General features: G+C 46.0%; 1 protein-coding gene across 1 annotated transcript in view; it reads right to left on the reverse strand.

The window, feature by feature from the left end:
* LOC109893796 (kinesin-like protein KIF26B) overlaps positions 1 to 23,131 on the reverse strand; it is a 111,309-nt gene extending 88,178 nt beyond the window's left edge. Inside the window, exon 1 of the mRNA XM_031828082.1 lies at positions 22,969 to 23,131. Coding sequence (XP_031683942.1) covers positions 22,969 to 23,126 — 158 coding nt within the window. The 5' untranslated portion in view covers positions 23,127 to 23,131. The remainder of the gene's footprint in view (positions 1 to 22,968) is intronic.
* Positions 23,132 to 23,493: the final 362 nt, after the last annotated feature.

Here is a 23,493-nt window from a genome sequence, read left to right on the forward strand (position 1 = left end):
TAAGAACCCTACCCCCACCAAACACACATCCCTTAAGAACCCTACCCCCACCAAACACACATCCCTTAAGAACCCTACCCCCACCAGACACACATCCCTTAAGAACACTACCCCCACCAGACACACATCCCTTAAGAACCCTACCCCCACCAGACACACATCCCTTAAGAACCCTACCCCCACCAGACACACATCCTTTAAGAACCATACCCCCACCAGACACACACATCCCTTAAGAACCCTACCCCCACCAGACACACATAACTTAAGAACCCTACCCCCACCAAACACACATCCCTTAAGAACCCTACCCCCACCAAACACACATCCCTTAAGAACCCTACCCCCACCAGACACACATCCCTTAAGAACCCTACCCCCACCAGACACACATCCTTTAAGAACCCTACCCCCACCAGACACACATCCCTTAAGAACCCTACCCCCACCAGACACACATCCCTTAAGAACCCTACCCCCACCAGACACACACATCCCTTAAGAACCCTACCCCCACCAAACACACATCCCTTAAGAACCCTACCCCCACCAGACACACACATCCCTTAAGAACCCTACCCCCACAGATACACACATCCCTTAAGAACCCTACCCCCACCAAACACACATCCCTTAAGAACCCTACCCCCACCAGACACATACATCCCTTAAGAACCCTACCCCCACCAGACACATACATCCCTTAAGAACCCTACCCCCACATATACACACATCCCTTAAGAACCCTACCCCCACAGACACACACATCCCTTAAGAACCCTACCCCCACCAGACACACACAACCCTTAAGAACCCTATCCCCAGACACACACATCCCTTAAGAACCCTACCCCCACAGACACACACATCCCTTAAGAACCCTACCCCCACCAGACACACACATCCCTACAAATACTCCGCTCCCACCCATGCAGAGTAGAGTAGAATTCCATCAGTGTGTGTGTGTGTGTGTGTGTGTGTGTGTGTGTGTGCGCGTGTGCGCGAGTGTGCATGTCTGTGTGTGCGTGCGTGTATGTGTCTTTGCGTGCGTGTGTGTATGTGCGTGTGTGTGCGCGAGAGCCTTCATTAGTAGCACACAGCGCCAACCCTCGTTCTCCAGCGCCCAACCACTCTGGTCCCTAGGGGGACGTTGTAGCAGGATAGATAGTCCTCTGCTCTCTCGGCAGAATGACATATTCACTGCTAGATTGCTACTAATGAATGCTCTCGCTCATACAAACACACACACACACACACAGACATATGCACACACACACCATAGAAAACACACACACAAGCAGACACAAAAGGAGACAAACATGTTCAAAAGGTTGTTGTGTAAAATAACCAATTAGGGTAGAAAGGGAAGGGTGGGGGGTTGAAGGGGGAGAGGGTGGAGGGTTGAAGGGGTAGAGGGTGGAGGGTTGAAGGGGGAGAGAGTGGAGGGTTGAAGGGGGAGAGGGTGGAGGATTGAAGGGGTGAGGGTGGAGGGTTGAAGGGGTAGAGGGTGGGGGGTTGAAGGGGTAGAGGGTGGGGGGTTGAAGGGGGAGAGAGTGGAGGGTTGAAGGGGTAGAGGGTGGGGGGTTGAAGGGGCAGAGGGTGGGGGGTTGAAGGGGGAGAGGGTGGAGGGTTGAAGGGGTAGAGGGTGGGGGGTTGAAGGGATAGAGGGTGGGGGGTTGAAGGGGGAGAGAGTGGAGGGTTGAAGGGGGAGAGGGCGGAGGATTGAAGGGGTAGAGGGTGGGGGGTTGAAGGGGTAGAGGGTGGGGGGTTGAAGGGGGAGAGGGTGGAGGGTTGAAGGGGTAGAGAGTGGAGGGTTGAAGGGAGAGAGGGCGGAGGCTTGAAGGGGTGAGGGTTCGAGGGTTGAAGGGGGCGAGGGTGGGAGGTTGAAGGGGGAGAGGGTGGAGGGTTGAAGGGGGTGAGGGTGGGGGGTTGAAGGGGGGGAGGGTGGAGGGTTGGTGTGGACATGAAGGAGAGGTCACCTCTGGGTGAGGAGGGGTTGTTATAGGGGACAGAGGGGAGAAGGTTGGGGGATGTGTGTCAGTTAGAGGGTAATAGAGAGGTTGGATTAAGGTGGGAGGGGAGGGATGGAGAGAAGGAATTTAAGGAGAGATGAAGAATGGTGAGACAGAGGGATTTTCTGGGGGAGAGGGGGCAAAGGAGAGAGGCAGAGAGAGAAAGAGGGGAGTTTGTAATGAGAAGAGATGTATGCTGCACATGTCTGGACGCAAGAGAGTGAGACAACCATGGGCTTACCAGTACTGCATGACTGCTTCCATCATTCCTACACACACACGCACGCACAGGCGCGCGCACACACACAGACAGACACACACACACAGAAGTGGAGGAGAAAACAGTGTGCCTCTGATTAGGTTCGTGTCCTCAGGGAAGATGGTCTGACATGCTGTAGAAAATGAACAGTCAGGGAAAACATTGTTTTCCCAATTAAACATAAACCTAACACTGGTCTCATTACACAAAACACATACATACGCACACACACAAACATACAAACACACACACATTTATCTGCTCTGCTCAGAGAGATGGAGCACCGTGACAGTTGTTTAAGATACTCAGAGGTTTTCGGACGATGGGCAGGGACTCTGCTTCAGGGGGAAGATGGGGAGGGACTCTGCTGTCCTAGCTTCAGGGGAAGATGGGGAGGGACTCTGCTGTCCTAGCTTCAGGGGGAAGATGGGGAGGGACTCTGCTGTCCTAGCTTCAGGGGGAAGATGGACAGGGACTCTGCTGTCCTAGCTTCAGGGGGAAGATGGACAGGGACTCTGCTGTCCTAGCTTCAGGGGGAAGATGGACAGGGACTCTGCTGTCCTAGCTTCAGGGGGAAGATGGGTAGGGACTCTGCTGTCCTAGCTTCAGGGGGAAGATGGACAGGGACTCTGCTGTCCTAGCTTCAGGGGGAAGATGGACAGGGACTCTACTGTCCTAGCTTCAGGGGGAAGATGGGTAGGGACTCTGCTGTCCTAGCTTCAGGGGGAAGATGGACAGGGACTCTGCTGTCCTAGCTTCAGGGGGAAGATGGACAGGGACTCTACTGTCCTAGCTTCAGGGGGAAGATGGGTAGGGACTCTGCTGTCCTAGCTTCAGGGGGAAGATGGACAGGGACTCTGCTGTCCTAGCTTCAGGGGGAAGATGGGTAGGGACTCTGCTGTCCTAGCTTCAGGGGGAAGATGGACAGGGACTCTGCTGTCCTAGCTTCAGGGGGAAGATGGACAGGGACTCTGCTGTCCTAGCTTCAGGGGGAAGATGGGCAGGGACTCTGCTGTCCTAGCTTCAGGGGGAAGATGGGGAGGGACTCTGCTGTCCTAGCTTCAGGGGGAAGATGGGCAGGGACTCTGCTGTCCTAGCTTCAGGGGGAAGATGGGGAGGGACTCTGCTGTCCTAGCTTCAGGGGGAAGATGGGCAGGGACTCTGCTGTCCTAGCTTCAGGGGGAAGATGGGCAGGGACTCTGCTGTCCTAGCTTCAGGGGGAAGATGGGGAGGGACTCTGCTGTCCTAGCTTCAGGGGGAAGATGGACAGGGACTCTGCTGTCCTAGCTTCAGGGGGAAGATGGGTAGGGACTCTGCTGTCCTAGCTTCAGGGGGAAGATGGACAGGGACTCTGCTGTCCTAGCTTCAGGGGGAAGATGGACAGGGACTCTGCTGTCCTAGCTTCAGGGGGAAGATGGGCAGGGACTCTGCTGTCCTAGCTTCAGGGGGAAGATGGGGAGGGACTCTGCTGTCCTAGCTTCAGGGGGAAGATGGGCAGGGACTCTGCTGTCCTAGCTTCAGGGGGAAGATGGGGAGGGACTCTGCTGTCCTAGCTTCAGGGGGAAGATGGGCAGGGACTCTGCTGTCCTAGCTTCAGGGGGAAGATGGGCAGGGACTCTGCTGTCCTAGCTTCAGGGGGAAGATGGGGAGGGACTCTGCTGTCCTAGCTTCAGGGGGAAGATGGACAGGGACTCTGCTGTCCTAGCTTCAGGGGGAAGCTGGTTCCACCATTGAGGTACCAGGACAGAGAAGACCTTTGAGTGGGCTGAGAGGGAGCTGCCCTCCCGTAGGGGTGGGATTGACAAGAGACCAGAGGTGGCAGAACAGAGTGTCAGCTTGTAGGTTGTAGGTTTTGAACATAGCCTGAAGGAGGGGCAGTTCCCCCTGCTGCTTCGTAGGCAAGCAGGATCTTGTATACAAGACAAGTGTCAGTGTATTGCACACGATTTTCCCAACTCAGGAGCTCATGCTTTCTGAGGATGGAACAGTGATGAGGGCTATTGGGCTTCCTATCAACCACTTTGAGAGCCTGTTTGTAGACAGACTGAATGGGTTTTAATGTTGTACAGCGAGTTTGGCCCCAACTAGTCAAGCGGTATGTTAAATGGGGGAGTATGATAGCATTGAAGTACAGTTTTGCTGCCTCTGCAGTCGAAACATTTTGTATGTATCGGAAATTAGCTCGGTTGAATTGGATTATTTGAGTTACCTTTTTTACCTGCTTTTTGAAAGAGAGGTTGGAAATATGATGTTTTAACCCTGACCTTAACCCTGACCTTAACCCTGACCCTATCCATCACCTTAACCCTGACCTTAACCCTGACCCTATCCATCACCTTAACCCTGACCTTAACCCTGACCCTATCCATCACCTTAACCCTGACCTTAACCCTGACCCTATCCATCACCTTAACCCTGACCCTATCCATCACCTTAACCCTGACCTTAACCCTGACCCTATCCATCACCTTAACCCTGACCTTAACCCTGACCCTATCCATCACCTTAACCCTGACCTTAACCCTGACCCTATCCATCACCTTAACCCTGACCCTATCCATCACCTTAACCCTGACCTTAACCCTGACCCTATCCATCACCTTAACCCTGACCTTAACCCTGACCCTATCCATCACCTTAACCCTGACCTTAACCCTGACCCTATCCATCACCTTAACCCTGACCTTAACCCTGACCCTATCCATCACCTTAACCCTGACCCTATCCATCACCTTAACCCTGACCTTAACCCTGACCCTATCCATCACCTTAACCCTGACCTTAACCCTGACCCTATCCATCACCTTAACCCTGACCTTAACCCTGACCCTATCCATCACCTTAACCCTGACCTTAACCCTGACCCTATCCATCACCTTAACCCTGACCTTAACCCTGACCCTATCCATCACCTTAACCCTGACCTTAACCCTGACCCTATCCATCACCTTAACCCTGACCTTAACCCTGACACTATCCATCACCTTAACCCTGACCCTATCCATCACCTTAACCCTGACCCTATCCATCACCTTAACCCTGACCCTATCCATCACCTTAACCCTGACCTTAACCCTGACCCTATCCATCACCTTAACCCTGACCTTAACCCTGACCCTATCCATCACCTTAACCCTGACCTTAACCCTGACCCTATCCATCACCTTAACCCTGACCTTAACCCTGACCCTATCCATCACCTTAACCTTAACCCTGACCTTAACCCTGACCTTAACCCTGACCCTATCCATCACCTTAACCCTGACCTTAACCCTGACCCTATCCATCACCTTAACCCTGACCTTAACCCTGACCCTATCCATCACCTTAACCCTGACCTTAACCCTGACCTTAACCCTGACCCTATCCATCACCTTAACCCTGACCTTAACCCTGATCCTGTCCATCACCTTAACCCTGACCCTATCCATCACCTTAACCCTGACCTTAACCCTGACCTTAACCCTGACCTTAACCCTGATCCTATCCATCACCTTAACCCTGACCCTATCCATCACCTTAACCCTGACCTTAACCCTGACCCTATCCATCACCTTAACCCTGACCTTAACCATTCGGAATTAATGCCTAAACTTAACATTTGGAAGTTGACGTTTATCCCCTCCCCCTGGACAAACATTGATGAGACAGTTTTAACAAATCTGTTTGTATAATTTCAAAACGGATTATTAAATGTTGTATTGTGTTCTGTGTTGTTCTATGAGAAAGAGCAGCTCCATTTTACTTCCAATTCAAAACCAATTGCACATCAAACCTCCTAATTTCATGAGCTCTTCAATAACCAGCAGATTTACTGAACATAAATCATCAACATTACTGATCAGCCCGATGTCAACCATCAACATTACTGATCAGCCCGATGTCAACCATCAACATTACTGATCAGCCAGATGTCAACCATCAACATTACTGATCCGCCCAATGTCAACCATCAACATTACTGATCAGCCCGATGTCAACCATCAACATTACTGATCAGCCCGATGTCAACCATCAACATTACTGATCAGCCCGATGTCAACCGTCAACATTAATGATCAGCCCGATGTCAACCATTAACGTTAATGATCGGCCCAATGTCAACCATCAACATTACTGATCGGCCCAATGTCAACCGTAAACATTACTGATCAGCCCAATGTCAACCATCAACATTACTGATCAGCCCGGTGTCAACCATCAACATTACTGATCAGCCCGATGTCAACCATCAACATTACTGATCAGCCCGATGTCAACCATCAACATTAATGATCAGCCCGATGTCAACCATTAACATTAATGATCGGCCCAATGTCAACCATCAACATTACTGATCGGCCCAATGTCAACCATAAACATTACTGATCAGCCCAATGTCAACCATCAACATTACTGATCAGCCCGATGTCAACCATCAACATGAATGATCGGCCCGATGTCAACCATCAACATGAATGATCAGCCCGATGTCAACCATCAACATGAATGATCAGCCCGATGTCAACCATCAACATTAATGATCAGCCCGATGTCAACCATCAACATTACTGATCCGCCCGATGTCAACCATCAACATTACTGATCAGCCCGATGTCAAACATCAACATTAATGATCAGCCCGATGTCAAACATCAACATTAATGATCAGCCCGATGTCAACCATCAACATTACTGATCCGCCCGATGTCAACCATCAACATTAATGATCAGCCCGACGTCAACCATTAACATTACTGATCCGCCCGACGTCAACCATCAACATTACTGATCCGCCCAATGTCAACCATCGACATTACTGATCCGCCCGATGTCAACCATCGACATTAATAATCAGCCCGATGTCAACCATCAACATTACTGATCAGCCCGATGTCAACCATCAACATTAATGATCAGCCCGATGTCAACCATCAACATTAATGATCAGCCCGATGTCAACCATCAACATTACTGATCCGCCCGATGTCAACCATCAACATTACTGATCCGCCCGATGTCAACCATCAACATTACTGATCAGCCCGATGTCTAACATCAACATTACTGATCCGCCCGATGTCAACCATCAACATTACTGATCCGCCCGGTGTCAACCATCAACATTAATGATCAGCCCGATGTCAACCATCAACATTACTGATCAGCCCGGTGTCAACCATCAACATTAATGATCAGCCCGATGTCAACCATCAACATTAATGATCAGCCCGATGTCAACCATCAACATGAATAATCAGCCCAATGTCAACCATCAACATTACCGATCAGCCCGATGTCAACCATCAACATTACTGATCAGCCCGATGTCAACCATCAACATTACTGATCAGCCCGATGTCAACCATCAACATTAATGATCAGCCCGATGTCAACCATCAACATTAATGATCGGCCCGATGTCAACCATCAACATTACTGATCAGCCCGATGTCAACCATCAACATTACTGATCCGCCCGATGTCAACCATCAACATTACTGATCAGCCCGATGTAAAACATCAACATTAATGATCAGCCCGATGTCAACCATCAACATTACTGATCAGCCCGATGTCAACCATCAACATTACTGATCAGCCCGATGTCAACCATCAACATTAATAATCAGCCCGATGTCAACCATCAACATTAATGATCAGCCCGATGTCAACCATCAACATTAATGATCAGCCCGATGTCAACCATCAACATTAATGATCAGCCCGATGTCAACCATCAACATTACTGATCAGCCCGATGTCAACCATCAACATTACTGATCCGCCCGATGTCAACCATCAACATTACTGATCAGCCCGATGTCAAACATCAACATTACTGATCCGCCCGATGTCAACCATCAACATTACTGATCAGCCCGGTGTCAACCATCAACATTAATGATCAGCCCAATGTCAACCATCAACATTAATGATCAGCCCGATGTCAACCATCAACATTAATGATCAGCCCGATGTCAACCATCAACATTAATGATCAGCCCGATGTCAACCATCAACATTACTGATCCGCCCGATGTCAACCATCAACATTAATAATCAGCCCGATGTCAACCATCAACATTAATGATCAGCCCGATGTCAAACATCAACATTAATGATCAGCCCGATGTCAACCATCAACATTAATGATCAGCCCGATGTCAACCATCAACATTACTGATCAGCCCGATGTCAACCATCAACATTACTGATCCGCCCGATGTCAACCATCAACATTACTGATCAGCCCGATGTCAAACATCAACATTACTGATCCGCCCGATGTCAACCATCAACATTACTGATCAGCCCGGTGTCAACCATCAACATTAATGATCAGCCCAATGTCAACCATCAACATTAATGATCAGCCCGATGTCAACCATCAACATTAATGATCAGCCCGATGTCAACCATCAACATTAATGATCAGCCCAATGTCAACCATCAACATTACTGATCCGCCCGATGTCAACCATCAACATTACTGATCAGCCCGATGTCAAACATCAACATTAATGATCAGCCCGATGTCAAACATCAACATTAATGATCAGCCCGATGTCAACCATCAACATTACTGATCCGCCCGATGTCAACCATCAACATTAATGATCAGCCCGACGTCAACCATTAACATTACTGATCAGCCCGACGTCAACCATCAACATTACTGATCAGCCCGACGTCAACCATCAACATTACTGATCAGCCCGATGTCAACCATCAACATTAATGATCAGCCCGATGTCAACCATCAACATTAATGATCAGCCCGATGTCAACCATCAACATTACTGATCAGCCCGATGTCAACCGTCAACATTACTGATCCGCCCGATGTCAACCATCAACATTACTGATCAGCCCGATGTAAAACATCAACATTAATGATCTGCCCGATGTCAACCATCAACATTACTGATCCGCCCGATGTCAACCATCAACATTACTGATCAGCCCGATGTCAACCATCAACATTACTGATCAGCCCGATGTCAACCATCGACATTAATAATCCGCCCGATGTCAACCATCAACATGAATGATCAGCCCGATGTCAACCATCAACATTAATGATCAGCCCGATGTCAACCATCAACATTAATGATCAGCCCGATGTCAACCATCAACATTAATGATCAGCCCGATGTCAACCATCAACATTAATGATCAGCCCGATGTCAACCATCAACATTACTGATCAGCCCGATGTCAACCATCAACATTACTGATCAGCCCGATGTCAACCATCAACATTACTGATCAGCCCGATGTCAACCATCGACATTAATAATCAGCCCGATGTCAACCATCAACATGAATGATCAGCCCGATGTCAACCATCAACATTAATGATCAGCCCGATGTCAACCATCAACATTAATTTTCAGCCCGATGTCAACCATCAACATTAATGATCAGCCCGATGTCAGCCATCAACATTACTGATCAGCCCGATGTCAACCAACAACATTACTGATCAGCCCGATGTCAACCATCAACATTACTGATCAGCCCGATGTCAAACATCAACATTACTGATCCGCCCGATGTCAACCATCAACATTACTGATCAGCCCGATGTCAAACATCAACATTACTGATCCGCCCGATGTCAACCATCAACATTACTGATCAGCCCGGTGTCAACCATCAACATTAATGATCAGCCCGATGTCAACCATCAACATTAATGATCAGCCCGATGTCAACCATCAACATTAATGATCAGCCCGATGTCAACCATCAACATTAATGATCAGCCCGATGTCAATCACGTCTTTATGAGGCCCTGTAACTAGGTTGATTACAATGCGTGATGAGTGAGTGAGTTGTTGCAGAAATAAACAGGCCTATGCTCATTTAGTTTTTTACATTTTTGTACAGAGAGAGTTGGTATGTTATGAATGCTAAAATATGAATAATGAAAGATCCTGACCCCTGAAAGGTCTGTGCCCAGCCCAGCACAAACACACACACACACACACTTGAATGTTCAAGCACTACCAAGGTGGAAATACTGTTCAAGGTGAAAATAAAGAAATGTGTGATTCTCTCTCCTCTGTTAGTTATTACACGTTCTCTCTCTCCATCTGTAATTACACGTTCTCTCTCCATCTGTTAGTTATTACACGTTCTCTCTCCTCTGTTAGTTATTACACGTTCTCTCTCCATCTGTTAGTTATTACACGTTCTCTCTCCTCTGTTAGTTATTACACGTTCTCTCTCCATCTGTTAGTTATTACACGTTCTCTCTCTCCATCTGTTATTACACGTTCTCTCTCCTCTGTTAGTTATTACACGTTCTCTCCCCTCTGTTAGTTATTACACGTTCTCTCTCCATCTGTTATTACACGTTCTCTCTCTCCATCTGTTATTACACGTTCTCTCTCCTCTGTTAGTTATTACACGTTCTCTCTCCTCTGTTAGTTATTACACGTTCTCTCTCCTCTGTTAGTTATTACACGTTCTCTCTCTCCATCTGTTAGTTATTACACGTTCTCTCTCCATCTGTTAGTTATTACACGTTCTCTCTCCATCTGTTATTACACGTTCTCTCTCCTCTGTTAGTTATTACACGTTCTCTCTCCTCTGTTAGTTATTACACGTTCTCTCTCCTCTGTTAGTTATTACACGTTCTCTCTCCTCTGTTAGTTATTACACGTTCTCTCTCCTCTGTTAGTTATTACACGTTCTCTCTCCTCTGTTAGTTATTACACGTTCTCTCTCCATCTGTTAGTTATTACACGTTCTCTCTCCTCTGTTAGTTATTACACGTTCTCTCTCTCCATCTGTTATTACACGTTCTCTCTCTCCATCTGTTAGTTATTACACGTTCTCTCTCTCCATCTGTAATTACACGTTCTCTCTCCATCTGTTAGTTATTACACGTTCTCTCTCCTCTGTTAGTTATTACACGTTCTCTCTCCATCTGTTAGTTATTACACGTTCTCTCTCCTCTGTTAGTTATTACACGTTCTCTCTCCATCTGTTAGTTATTACACGTTCTCTCTCTCCATCTGTTATTACACGTTCTCTCTCCTCTGTTAGTTATTACACGTTCTCTCCCCTCTGTTAGTTATTACACGTTCTCTCTCCATCTGTTATTACACGTTCTCTCTCTCCATCTGTTATTACACGTTCTCTCTCCTCTGTTAGTTATTACACGTTCTCTCTCCTCTGTTAGTTATTACACGTTCTCTCTCCTCTGTTAGTTATTACACGTTCTCTCTCTCCATCTGTTAGTTATTACACGTTCTCTCTCCATCTGTTAGTTATTACACGTTCTCTCTCTCCATCTGTTATTACACGTTCTCTCTCCTCTGTTAGTTATTACACGTTCTCTCTCCTCTGTTAGTTATTACACGTTCTCTCTCCTCTGTTAGTTATTACACGTTCTCTCTCCTCTGTTAGTTATTACACGTTCTCTCTCCATCTGTTAGTTATTACACGTTCTCTCTCCTCTGTTAGTTATTACACGTTCTCTCTCTCCATCTGTTATTACACGTTCTCTCTCTCCATCTGTTAGTTATTACACGTTCTCTCTCCTCTGTTAGTTATTACACGTTCTCTCTCCTCTGTTAGTTATTACACGTTCTCTCTCCTCTGTTAGTTATTACACGTTCTCTCTCCTCTTAGTTATTACACGTTCTCTCTCCTCTGTTATTACACGTTCTTTCTCCTCTGTTATTACACGTTCTTTCTCCTCTGTTAGTTATTACACGTTCTCTCTCTCCATCTGTTAGTTATTACACGTTCTCTCTCCTCTGTTAGTTATTACACGTTCTCTCTCCTCTGTTAGTTATTACACGTTCTCTCTCCATCTGTTAGTTATTACACGTTCTCTCTCCTCTGTTAGTTATTACACGTTCTCTCTCTCCATCTGTTAGTTATTACACGTTCTCTCTCCTCTGTTAGTTATTACACGTTCTCTCTCTCCATCTGTTAGTTATTACACGTTCTCTCTCTCCATCTGTTAGTTATTACACGTTCTCTCTCCTCTGTTAGTTATTACACGTTCTCTCTCCTCTGTTAGTTATTACACGTTCTCTCTCTCCATCTGTTATTACACGTTCTCTCTCCTCTGTTAGTTATTACACGTTCTCTCTCTCCATCTGTTAGTTATTACACGTTCTCTCTCCTCTGTTAGTTATTACACGTTCTCTCTCCATCTGTTAGTTATTACACGTTCTCTCTCCTCTGTTAGTTATTACACGTTCTCTCTCTCCATCTGTTAGTTATTACACGTTCTCTCTCCTCTGTTAGTTATTACACGTTCTCTCTCTCCATCTGTTAGTTATTACACGTTCTCTCTCCATCTGTTAGTTATTACACGTTCTCTCTCCATCTGTTAGCTATTACACGTTCTCTCTCCATCTGTTAGTTATTACACGTTCTCTCTCCATCTGTTAGTTATTACACGTTCTCTCTCCATCTGTTAGTTATTACACGTTCTCTCTCCTCTGTTAGTTATTACACGTTCTCTCTCCACCTGTTAGTTATTACACGTTCTCTCTCCTCTGTTAGTTATTACACGTTCTCTCTCTCCATCTGTTAGTTATTACACGTTCTCTCTCCATCTGTTATTACACGTTCTCTCTCCTCTGTTAGTTATTACACGTTCTCTCTCCTCTGTTAGTTATTACACGTTCTCTCTCCTCTGTTAGTTATTACACGTTCTCTCTGTTAGTTATTACACATTCTCTCTCTCCATCTGTTATTACACGTTCTCTCTCCTCTGTTAGTTATTACACGTTCTCTCTCTCCATCTGTTAGTTATTACACGTTCTCTCTCCATCTGTTATTACACGTTCTCTCTCCTCTGTTAGTTATTACACGTTCTCTCTCCTCTGTTAGTTATTACACGTTCTCTCTCCTCTGTTAGTTATTACACGTTCTCTCTGTTAGTTATTACACATTCTCTCTCTCCATCTGTTATTACACGTTCTCTCTCCTCTGTTAGTTATTACACGTTCTCTCTCCTCTGTTAGTTATTACACGTTCTCTCTCCTCTGTTAGTTATTACATGTTCTCTCTCCTCTGTTAGTTATTACACGTTCTCTCTGTTAGTTATTACACATTCTCTCTCTCCATCTGTTATTACACGTTCTCTCTCCTCTGTTAGTTATTACACGTTCTCTCCCCTCTGTTAGTTATTACACGTTCTCTCTCTCCATCTGTTAGTTATTACACGTTCTCTCCCCTCTGTTAGTTATTACACGTTCTCTCTCTCCATCTGTTAGTTATTACACGTTCTCTCTCCATCTGTTAGTTATTACACGTTCTCTCTCTCCATCTGTTAGTTATTACACGTTCTCTCTCCATCTGTTAGTTATTACACGTTCTCTCCCCTCTGTTAGTTATTACACGTTCTCTCTCCATCTGTTAGTTATTACACGTTCTCTCTCTCCATCTGTTAGTTATTACACGTTCTCTCCCCTCTGTTAGTTATTACACGTTCTCTCTCTCCATCTGTTAGTTATTACACGTTCTCTCTCCATCTGTTAGTTATTACACGTTCTCTCTCTCCATCTGTTAGTTATTACACGTTCTCTCCCCTCTGTTAGTTATTACACGTTCTCTCTCTCCATCTGTTAGTTATTACACGTTCTCTCTCCATCTGTTAGTTATTACACGTTCTCTCCCCTCTTTTAGTTATTACACGTTCTCTCTCTCCATCTGTTAGTTATTACACGTTCTCTCTCCATCTGTTAGTTATTACACGTTCTCTCCCCTCTGTTAGTTATTACACGTTCTCTCTCCATCTGTTAGTTATTACACGTTCTCTCTCTCCATCTGTTATTACACGTTCTCTCTCTTCTGTTAGTTATTACACGTTCTCTCTCCTCTGTTAGTTATTACACGTTCTCTCTCCTCTGTTAGTTATTACACGTTCTCTCCCCTCTGTTAGTTATTACACGTTCTCTCTCCTCTGTTAGTTATTACACGTTCTCTCCCCTCTGTTAGTTATTACACGTTCTCTCTCTCCATCTGTTAGTTATAACACGTTCTCTCTCCATCTGTTAGTTATAACACGTTCTCTCTCCTCTGTTAGTTATTACACGTTCTCTCTCCTCAGTTAGTTATTACACGTTCTCTCTCCTCAGTTACTACACGTTCTCTCTCCTCTGTTTCCCCAGCACATGTCTGATTTATCTCCCAGACACATGCTGGATTCATCATCTACACATCTCCTCTTAGTCTCATTGTTCTCTCTACTAGCCATCAATACTCAGACGAGAGAAGAAGAAAGGAGGAAGGTAGAGGAAGGAAGAGGGAAGGAAGGGAGAGGAAAGGAAGGAGAAGGGAGAGGAAAGGAGGGGAAAGGAAAGGAGAAGAAAGGGGAGGAGGAGAGGACAGGAAAGGGGAGGAAAGGAAAGGAGAGGAAAGGGGAGGAGGAGGGAGAGGAGGAGAAAGGAAAGGGGAGAAAATGAGAGGAAGGGAGAGGGGAGAAGACGAAAAGGGAGAGGAGAGGAAGGTAGCGGAAGGTAGAGGAGAGGAAAGGAGACGGGGGAGAAGAGAGAAAGGTAGAGGAAGGTAGAGGAGAGGAAAGGAGACGGGGGGATAAGAGAGAAAGGTAGAGGAAGGTAGAGGAGAGGAAAGGAGACGGGGGAGAAGAGGAGAAGGGAGAAGGGAGGAGAGGAAGTCAGATATAAGAAAGGATAAATCGTTGCTCACACACACACACCTCCTCATCCAGACATACAGGTCATGACACCTGTACCATAAAAAACACAGCCAGTTACAGCTGGCATAAATCTATAAACAGACAGGCAGGAGAGAGTGTGTGTCTGTGTGACAATGTGTGTGTGGAATATCATTCAGGTGTGTGTGCAGCTAGAACCCCAAACACACACACCTCCATACGATTTACGACCCCCATCTCCTCTCACCTGCTTGACAGCCTGAACACAGCCAACACTGTCTGCTACACAGGAGCATGGCACTCGTAAATCACACACACACACACACACACACACACACACACACACACACACACACACACACACACACACACACACACACACACACACACACACACACACACACACACACACACACACACACACACACACAACTGCAGCACCAAAGCTACAGAGCGATGTACACATATGGAAAAACCAGAATGAATTTATATATCGAGTGCTGTACCTCATAGGTATGTATGTGTGTGTGTGCATATTGCATTCAGTATATCTAATCCCCAGCTAACTCACCTTACCATTATCAGGACATTATATTACGGAAACATTGGCACAGCCTGACACAGAGTAGCCATATCACTTATATAAAGCCATAAGTGTGGCCCTACCACGTATACAGTATAGTCCATAACTTACAGCATTTGGTTCATTTTATAATATACAGTATGTGTACGAGCGCTTAACCGTTTTGAGAGGGAGTTGAGAGGGAGATTGCCAGAAGCAGTTTGTCTGTTAGAGTAGGGAAGGAACACAGACATAGGACTCTATAAGTGTTAAACACACGTCAGTTTGCAATTTCGTCATGGATAAAACTGGCGCACTGGCATTTTCCAGCCTTAACGTCAGGCTCAGCTATTTACCTGAGGAACATCAGCTTGCTTGCCAATATCTGAGGTGTGTCCTTAAAAACAAGTACAAAAGTGGACCATTTCATGCACAGCCTCTCCAGACATGACACACAGTGGCCATGGTAGGAGAGATGTTCATGACACACAGTGGCCATGGTAGGAGAGATGTTCATGACACACAGTGGCCATGGTAGGAGAGATGTTCATGACACACAGTGGCCATGGAAGGAGAGGTGTTCATGACACACAGTGGCCATGGTAGGAGAGATGTTCATGACATACAGTGGCCATGGTAGGAGAGATGTTCATGACACACAGTGGCCATGGAAGGAGAGGTGTTCATGACACACAGTGGCCATGGAAGGAGAGATGTTCATGACACACAGTGGCCATGGAAGAAGAGATGTTCATGACACACAGTGGCCATGGAAGGAGAGATGTTCATGACACACAGTGGCCATGGAAGGAGAGATGTTCATGACACACAGTGGCCATGGTAGGAGAGATGTTCATGACACACAGTGGCCATGGTATGAGAGATGTTCATGACACACAGTGGCCATGGTAGGAGCGATGTTCATGACACACAGTGGCCATGGAAGGAGAGATGTTCATGACACACAGTGGCCATGGTAGGAGAGATGTTCATGACACACAGTGAACATGGTAGGAGAGATGTTCATGACACACAGTGGCCATGGAAGGAGAGATGTTCATGACACACAGTGGCCATGGTAGGAGAGATGTTCATGACACACAGTGGCCATGGTAGGAGAGATGTTCATGACACACAGTGGCCATGGTATGAGAGATGTTCATGACACACAGTGGCCATGGTAGGAGCGATGTTCATGACACACAGTGGCCATGGTAGGAGAGATGTTCATGACACACAGTGGCCATGGAAGGAGAGATGTTCATGACACACAGTGGCCATGGTAGGAGAGATGTTCATGACACACAGTGGCCATGGTAGGAGAGATGTTCATGACACACAGTGGCCATGGAAGGAGAGATGTTCATGACACACAGTGGCCATGGTAGGAGAGATGTTCATGACACACAGTGGCCATGGTAGGAGAGATGTTCATGACACACAGTGGCCATGGTAGGAGAGATGTTCATGACAAACAGTGGCCATGGTAGGAGAGATGTTCATGACACACAGTTGCCACAGTGGCCTACCCTCCTCCTAAACAAGGGCGATTTAGCAGCTTCACATAGGTACATCTTTTTATCCTGGCCATTAGCCAAAACTAGCCTTATATAAAGGGGTTTTAAATAGTCTAGTGAGAGTGCGTTCAAATATTTAGGACGTTTTTGCTTTCATGCTTTTTCACTATTCACAAACCTGGGATATCCTTCCCCATTTTCAAAGAGTACCCTTGTCTGATTACCAAAGACATGCTCCTCCTGTCCAAACTATTCAGTCCTCCTATAACACCATATCAACGGCTCGCACATAGGCAATGATACAATTGACAGGAGCCTAGTATTTATGCATAGACGTGCAAATGTTATGCGTAAAGACATTTAGGCCTACGTGTGCACACAGTGCCATGGAACGAGAGAAACAATTTATGATATCGTGCCTCTGACCCGATCCTATTTGGAAATATTGTTGTTGGTTTAAAAAACAGATTGATTGTACATGAGATTGTACATGGCTGGAATGCAATGCAATTTCATCTGCTATTTCTGGAGAAGTGCAAATGTGATCTGTAAGATGGTTCCATTATGTTTACAAAACATTACATTTGCGAGCACCATAACGCCAGGGGTGGAAAAAGTACCCAACTGTCATACTTGAGTAAAAGTAAAGATACCTTAATAGAAAATGACTCAAGTAAAAGTGAAAGTCACCCAGTAAAATTCTACTTGAGTAAAAGTCTAAAAGTATTTGGTTTAAAATATACTTAAGTATCAAAAGTAAAAGTATTAAATAATTTCAAACTTCTTATATTAAGCAAACCAGATTACACCATTTTATTTGTTTATTTACGGAAAGCCAGGGGCACACTCCAACACTCAGACATCATTTACAGACAAAGCATGTGTTTAGTGAATCCGCGAGATCAGAGTAGGGATGACCAGGGATGTTCTCTGTTTAGTGAGTCCGCCAGATCAGAGGCAGTAGGGACGACCAGGGATGTTCTCTGTTTAGTGAGTCCGCCAGATCAGAGGCAGTAGGGACGACCAGGGATGTTCTCTGTTTAGTGAGTCTGCCAGATCAGAGGCAGTAGGGACGACCAGGGATGTTCTCTGTTTAGTGAATCCGCGAGATCAGAGGCAGTAGGGACGACCAGGGATGTTCTCTGTTTAGTGAGTCCGCCAGATCAGAGGCAGTCGGGATGACCAGGGATGTTCTCTGTTTAGTGAGTCCGCCAGCTCAGAGGCAGTAGGGACGACCAGGGATGTTCTCTGTTTAGTGAGTCCGCCAGATCAGAGGCAGTAGGGACGACCAGGGATGTTCTCTGTTTAGTGAGTCTGCCAGATCAGAGGCAGTAGGGACGACCAGGGATGTTCTCTGTTTAGTGAATCCGCGAGATCAGAGGCAGTAGGGACGACCAGGGATGTTCTCTGTTTAGTGAGTCCGCCAGATCAGAGGCAGTCGGGATGACCAGGGATGTTCTCTGTTTAGTGAGTCCGCCAGCTCAGAGGCAGTAGGGACGACCAGGGATGTTCTCTGTTTAGTGAGTCCGCCAGATCAGAGGCAGTAGGGACGACCAGGGATGTTCTCTGTTTAGTGAGTCTGCCAGATCAGAGGCAGTAAGGACGACCAGGGATGTTCTCTGTTTAGTGAGTCCGCCAGATCAGAGGCAGTAGGGACGACCAGGGATGTTCTCTGTTTAGTGAGTCCGCCAGATCAGAGGCAGTCGGGACGACCAGGGATGTTCTCTGTTTAGTGAGTCCGCCAGATCAGAGGCAGTAGGGACGACCAGGGATGTTCTCTGTTTAGTGAGCCTGCCAGATCAGAGGCAGTAGGGACGACCAGGGATGTTCTCTGTTTAGTGAGTCTGCCAGATCAGAGGCAGTAGGGACGACCAGGGATGTTCTCTGTTTAGTGAGTCCGCCAGATCAGAGGCAGTAGGGACGACCAGGGATGTTCTCTGTTTAGTGAGTCCGCCAGATCAGAGGCAGTAGGGACGACCAGGGATGTTCTCTGTTTAGTGAGCCGTCAGATTAGAGGCAGTAGGGACGACCAGGGATGTTCTCTGTTTAGTGGGTCCGCCAGATCAGAGGCAGTAGGGACGACCAGGGATGTTCTCTGTTTAGTGAGTCCGCCAGCTCAGAGGCAGTAGGGACGACCAGGGATGTTCTCTGTTTAGTGAGTCCGCCAGATCAGAGGCAGTAGGGACGACCAGGGATGTTCTCTGTTTAGTGAGTCCGCCAGATCAGAGGCAGTAAGGACGACCAGGGATGTTCTGTTGATAAGTGCGTGAATTTGACTATTTTCGTGTCCTGCTTAACATTCAAAATGTAACGAGTACTTTTGGGTGTCAAGGAAAATGTAGTGAAGTAAAAGTATTCAAAAATATAAATAGCAAAGTCAAGTACAGATACCCCAAAGAACTACTTAAGTAGTACTTTCAAGTTTTTTTTACTTAAGTACTTTACACCACTGCATAACGGTGACCTTTATCCAGCTCCTGTGAAAAGTGGGTAAATCCCTCCATATTCTAAATAGCCTTGTCTGAATTATACACCCACAGGGATCAATTACGGTGCCTGTAACTCTGTTTAGACATACACTACTTAAAAAATTGCCTTGTCTTTTTAGGCCTTATCAATAGCCTAGTGAATTTAATATTTCTTATTGACTATGTTTGGCAGACTGCAATTTACAGTGGCCTAGCCCCTATATCAGGGTGAATGCTCTAGATGATGTTTAACAATGTATTTCTATATTGAAGCAATGCAACTAGAACAATGTGGACTGAAAACATGTTTAACATATTTAGCAAATATGGGGCAGGCTATTTAACGAATTAGGCTATAACGGACTAACATTCGAATTGGAGTTGATGACAAAGCAATACATACATTTTTTAAAATATATAACCTGAAGAAACACCATATTTAGCCATGGAGCACGTTCTGATTGGCCAGTGAGGAGCCACGCCTCGACACACCCACAACTTGTTCATTCATCAAAACCCAGCTGCTGCGCCCAGCAGCACACCCCCAAACCTAGAACGCTACAGCCAGAGGTAAAGATTTGCCATTGCATTATGTTTGTTAAAATAGAGCCCATGGTGTCTGCCGCACAGATACCAGAGTTAACATACAACACAGTTATCTAGTTGTATCTCTATCCCTCCCTCTCTCCCTAACTATGTCAGGATGGAGAGAACAGAGACCAGGACTTAAGACAAATCAAAGGTTAGAATTATAAATCTAGAAGAAAGACTACAGATCAGAGGTTTGGGTTTAATCTACAGAGATCAGAGGTGGTATATCCTTAATTATAAACTGGGTGGTTCGAGCCCTGAATGCTGATTGGCTAACAGCCACGCTATATCAGGCCATATTCCACGGGTATATCAAAACACGTATTTTTACTGCTCTAATTACATTGGTAACCAGTTTATAATAGCAATAAGGCACCTCTGGGTTTTGTGGTCGTTGTGCCTAAGAACAGCCCATAGCCGTGGTATATTGGCCATATACCACACCCCCTCTGACCTTATTGCTTAATTATCAACCGGGTGGTTCGAGCCCCGAATGCTGATTGGCCTTGCGTTGTGCCTAAGAACAGCCCTTAGCCGTGGTATATTGGCCATATACCACACCCCCTCTGACCTTATTGCTTAAAACCTTTTAAGGCTACGCCCCTACTTTTAATAATGAGGCATATCAGGCAATTTCCGGCCAAACGTTCCCCTAGCGGGATGTATGTCCTAGACAGGTTAATTATCAACCGGGTGGTTCGAGCCGCGAATGCTGATTGGCTTTGCGTTGTGCCTAAGAACAGCCCATAGCCGTGGTATATTGGCCATATACCACACCCCCCAGGCCTTATTGCTTAATTATCAACCGGGTGGTTCGAGCCCCGAATGCTGATTGGCCTTGCGTTGTGCCTAAGAACAGCCCATAGCCGTGGTATATTGGCCATATACCACACCCCCCAGGCCTTATTGCTTTAATCTAGCCAGAAAACATTCAGCAGTATAGGGAGATAGGACATTTAGGATAAGGTTCGTATTTGAGAAGGGATGTGTAACACAATGTATTGCAGAGTGAAATACCTGGAGGTATGCAATGCAGAATCTGCCCTCACATTTTCTGTGGGACGGCGTTTAGAGGAGAATGTCGGCCTCGATGTCTTAATAACTGTCATAGATACAGACACGGAGATATTAATGTTTTGACATTAGTTATTCATGTATCGCCTGAGTTATTGACGACTGTACTAGGATGTGTGCGTGTGTTTTATTGATGTACTGTCAGTCTCAATATTCCTGTTATTGATGATGTACAGAGCATTCAGAAAGTATTCAGGCTTCCCTTTTTCCACATTTTCTCGCATTACAGCCTTATTCTAAAGTGGATTCAATTGTTTTTTCCCCCCCACATCAATCTACACACAATACCCCATAATGACGAACAAAAACTGTTTGTTTTTTTAGATATTTCTGCAAATGTATTAAAAATGTAATATGGAAATATCAGCAGAAATTACAGCCTCAAGTCTTCTTGTGTATGAAGCTACAAGCTTGGCACACCTGTATTTGGGAAGTTTCTCCCATTCTTCTCTGCAGAACCTCTCAAGCTCTGTCAGGTTGGATGGGGAGTATTGCTGCAAAGCTATTTTCAGGTCTCTCCAAAAATCGGGTTCAAGTCCGGACTCTGGCTGGACCACTCAAGTACATTCAGAGACTTGTCCCGAAGTCAATCCTGTGTTGTTTTGGCTGTAGGGTCATTTTCCTTTTAGAAGGTGAACCTTTGTCCCATTCTGAGGTCCTGAGTGCTCTGGAGCAGGTTTTCATCAAGGTCCGTTCATCTTTCCCTCGATCCTGACTAGTCTCCGAGTCCCTGCGTCTGAAAAACATCCCCACAGTATGATGCTGCCACCACCATGCTTCACCGTAGGGATGGTGCCAGGTTTCTTCCAGACGTGATGCTTCGCATTCAAGCCAAAGAGTTCAATCTTGGTTTCATCAGACCAGAGAATCTTGTTTCTCGTGGTCTGAAAGTCCTTTAGGTACCTTTTTGGCAAACTCTAAGCGGGCTGTTGTGTGCTTTTTACTGAGGAGTGGCTTTTGTCTGGCCACGCTACCATAAAGGCCTAATTGGTGGAGTGCTGCAGAGATGGTTGTCCTTCTGGAAGGTTCTCCCATCTCCACAGAGGAACTCTGGAGCTCTGTCAGAGTGACCATTGGATTCTTGGTCACCTCCCTGACCAAGGCCCTTCTCCCCCGATTGCTCAGTTTGGCCGGGAGGCCAGCTCTAGGAAGAGTCTTGGTGGTTCCAAACTTCTTCCAATTAAGAATGAAGGAGGACACTGTGTTCTTGAGGACTTTCAATGCTGGTACCATTCCCCAGATCTGTGCCTCAACACAATCCTGTCTCTGAGCTCGACGGACAATTTGTCCGACCTCATGGCTTGGTTTTTGCTCTGACATGCACTGTCAACTGTGGGACCTCACAGAGACAGGTGTGTGCCTTTCCAAATCATGTCCAATTGAATTTACCACAGGTGGACCAATCAAGTTGTAGAAACATCTCAAGGATGATCAATGGAAACCAGATGCACCGGAGATCAACTTCGAGTCTCATAGCAAAGGGTCTGAATACCTATGTAAATACTTGTGTTTTTTATTTTTAATACATTTGAAAACATTTCTAAAATCCTGTTTTTCATTTTGTCATTATGGGGTATTGTGTTTAAGATTGAGGCAAAACATTTATTTAATCAACTTTAGGATAAGGCTGTAACGTAAAAAAATGTGGAAATGGTCAATACTTTCCGAATGCACTGTAACTTATACGTCTACTGAATATAGAACTGGTTAACACAGTTGACTCATTTGGGAAGATTGCAGGAGAAGGGCTGAAGGACTCTGCAGGCCTTTGTCAGTGTGTGTGTGTCTAACTGTGTGTTTACATGTACACTGTATGAAGGTGTGAAGTTATATAAATCTGGTTGTTCTTACCTGGCGAAGAACGATGCAGCGGCAGAGGTGGTGGTTGGGGTTGCCGTGGTAACCTGCAAAGTGGGAGGGACCTTGGAGGGTGAGGGGGCGGGGAGATCAGCATTGTAGTGGTTCAGAGCCTCCTCCGTCAGACCCTCTCTACACCCCTCTGATATCATCTGCGAGATCTACACACACACACACACACATGCAGCCATGATACAACAATAACAACACAAAAAGAGAAAGGGGGACATCGGCGAGAGATGGTCACACATGTTGTGTGACTGTAACGACAACAGACAGAAACAGTAGTAAGAATATAGGACTGGAGGAACTACACCTGTTTGTTTGCTTTAAGGAGAGAAAATAACAGGTTTTCCTTCCACTGGTGACACAGTGCCAGTCAGGCCAGAGGGAGACCTGGTGCCATCCTCCTCCATCTGTCACCTCCATATTACCCGACTGGCACAGCTCTCTCTCTCTCTCTCTCTCTCTCTCTCTCATTGTTCCTCTTGAACGTGTTGATCAAGTTAACCTTAACCA

Source organism: Oncorhynchus kisutch, linkage group LG7 (genome assembly GCF_002021735.2).
Source record: "Oncorhynchus kisutch isolate 150728-3 linkage group LG7, Okis_V2, whole genome shotgun sequence".
NCBI lineage: Eukaryota > Metazoa > Chordata > Actinopteri > Salmoniformes > Salmonidae > Oncorhynchus > Oncorhynchus kisutch.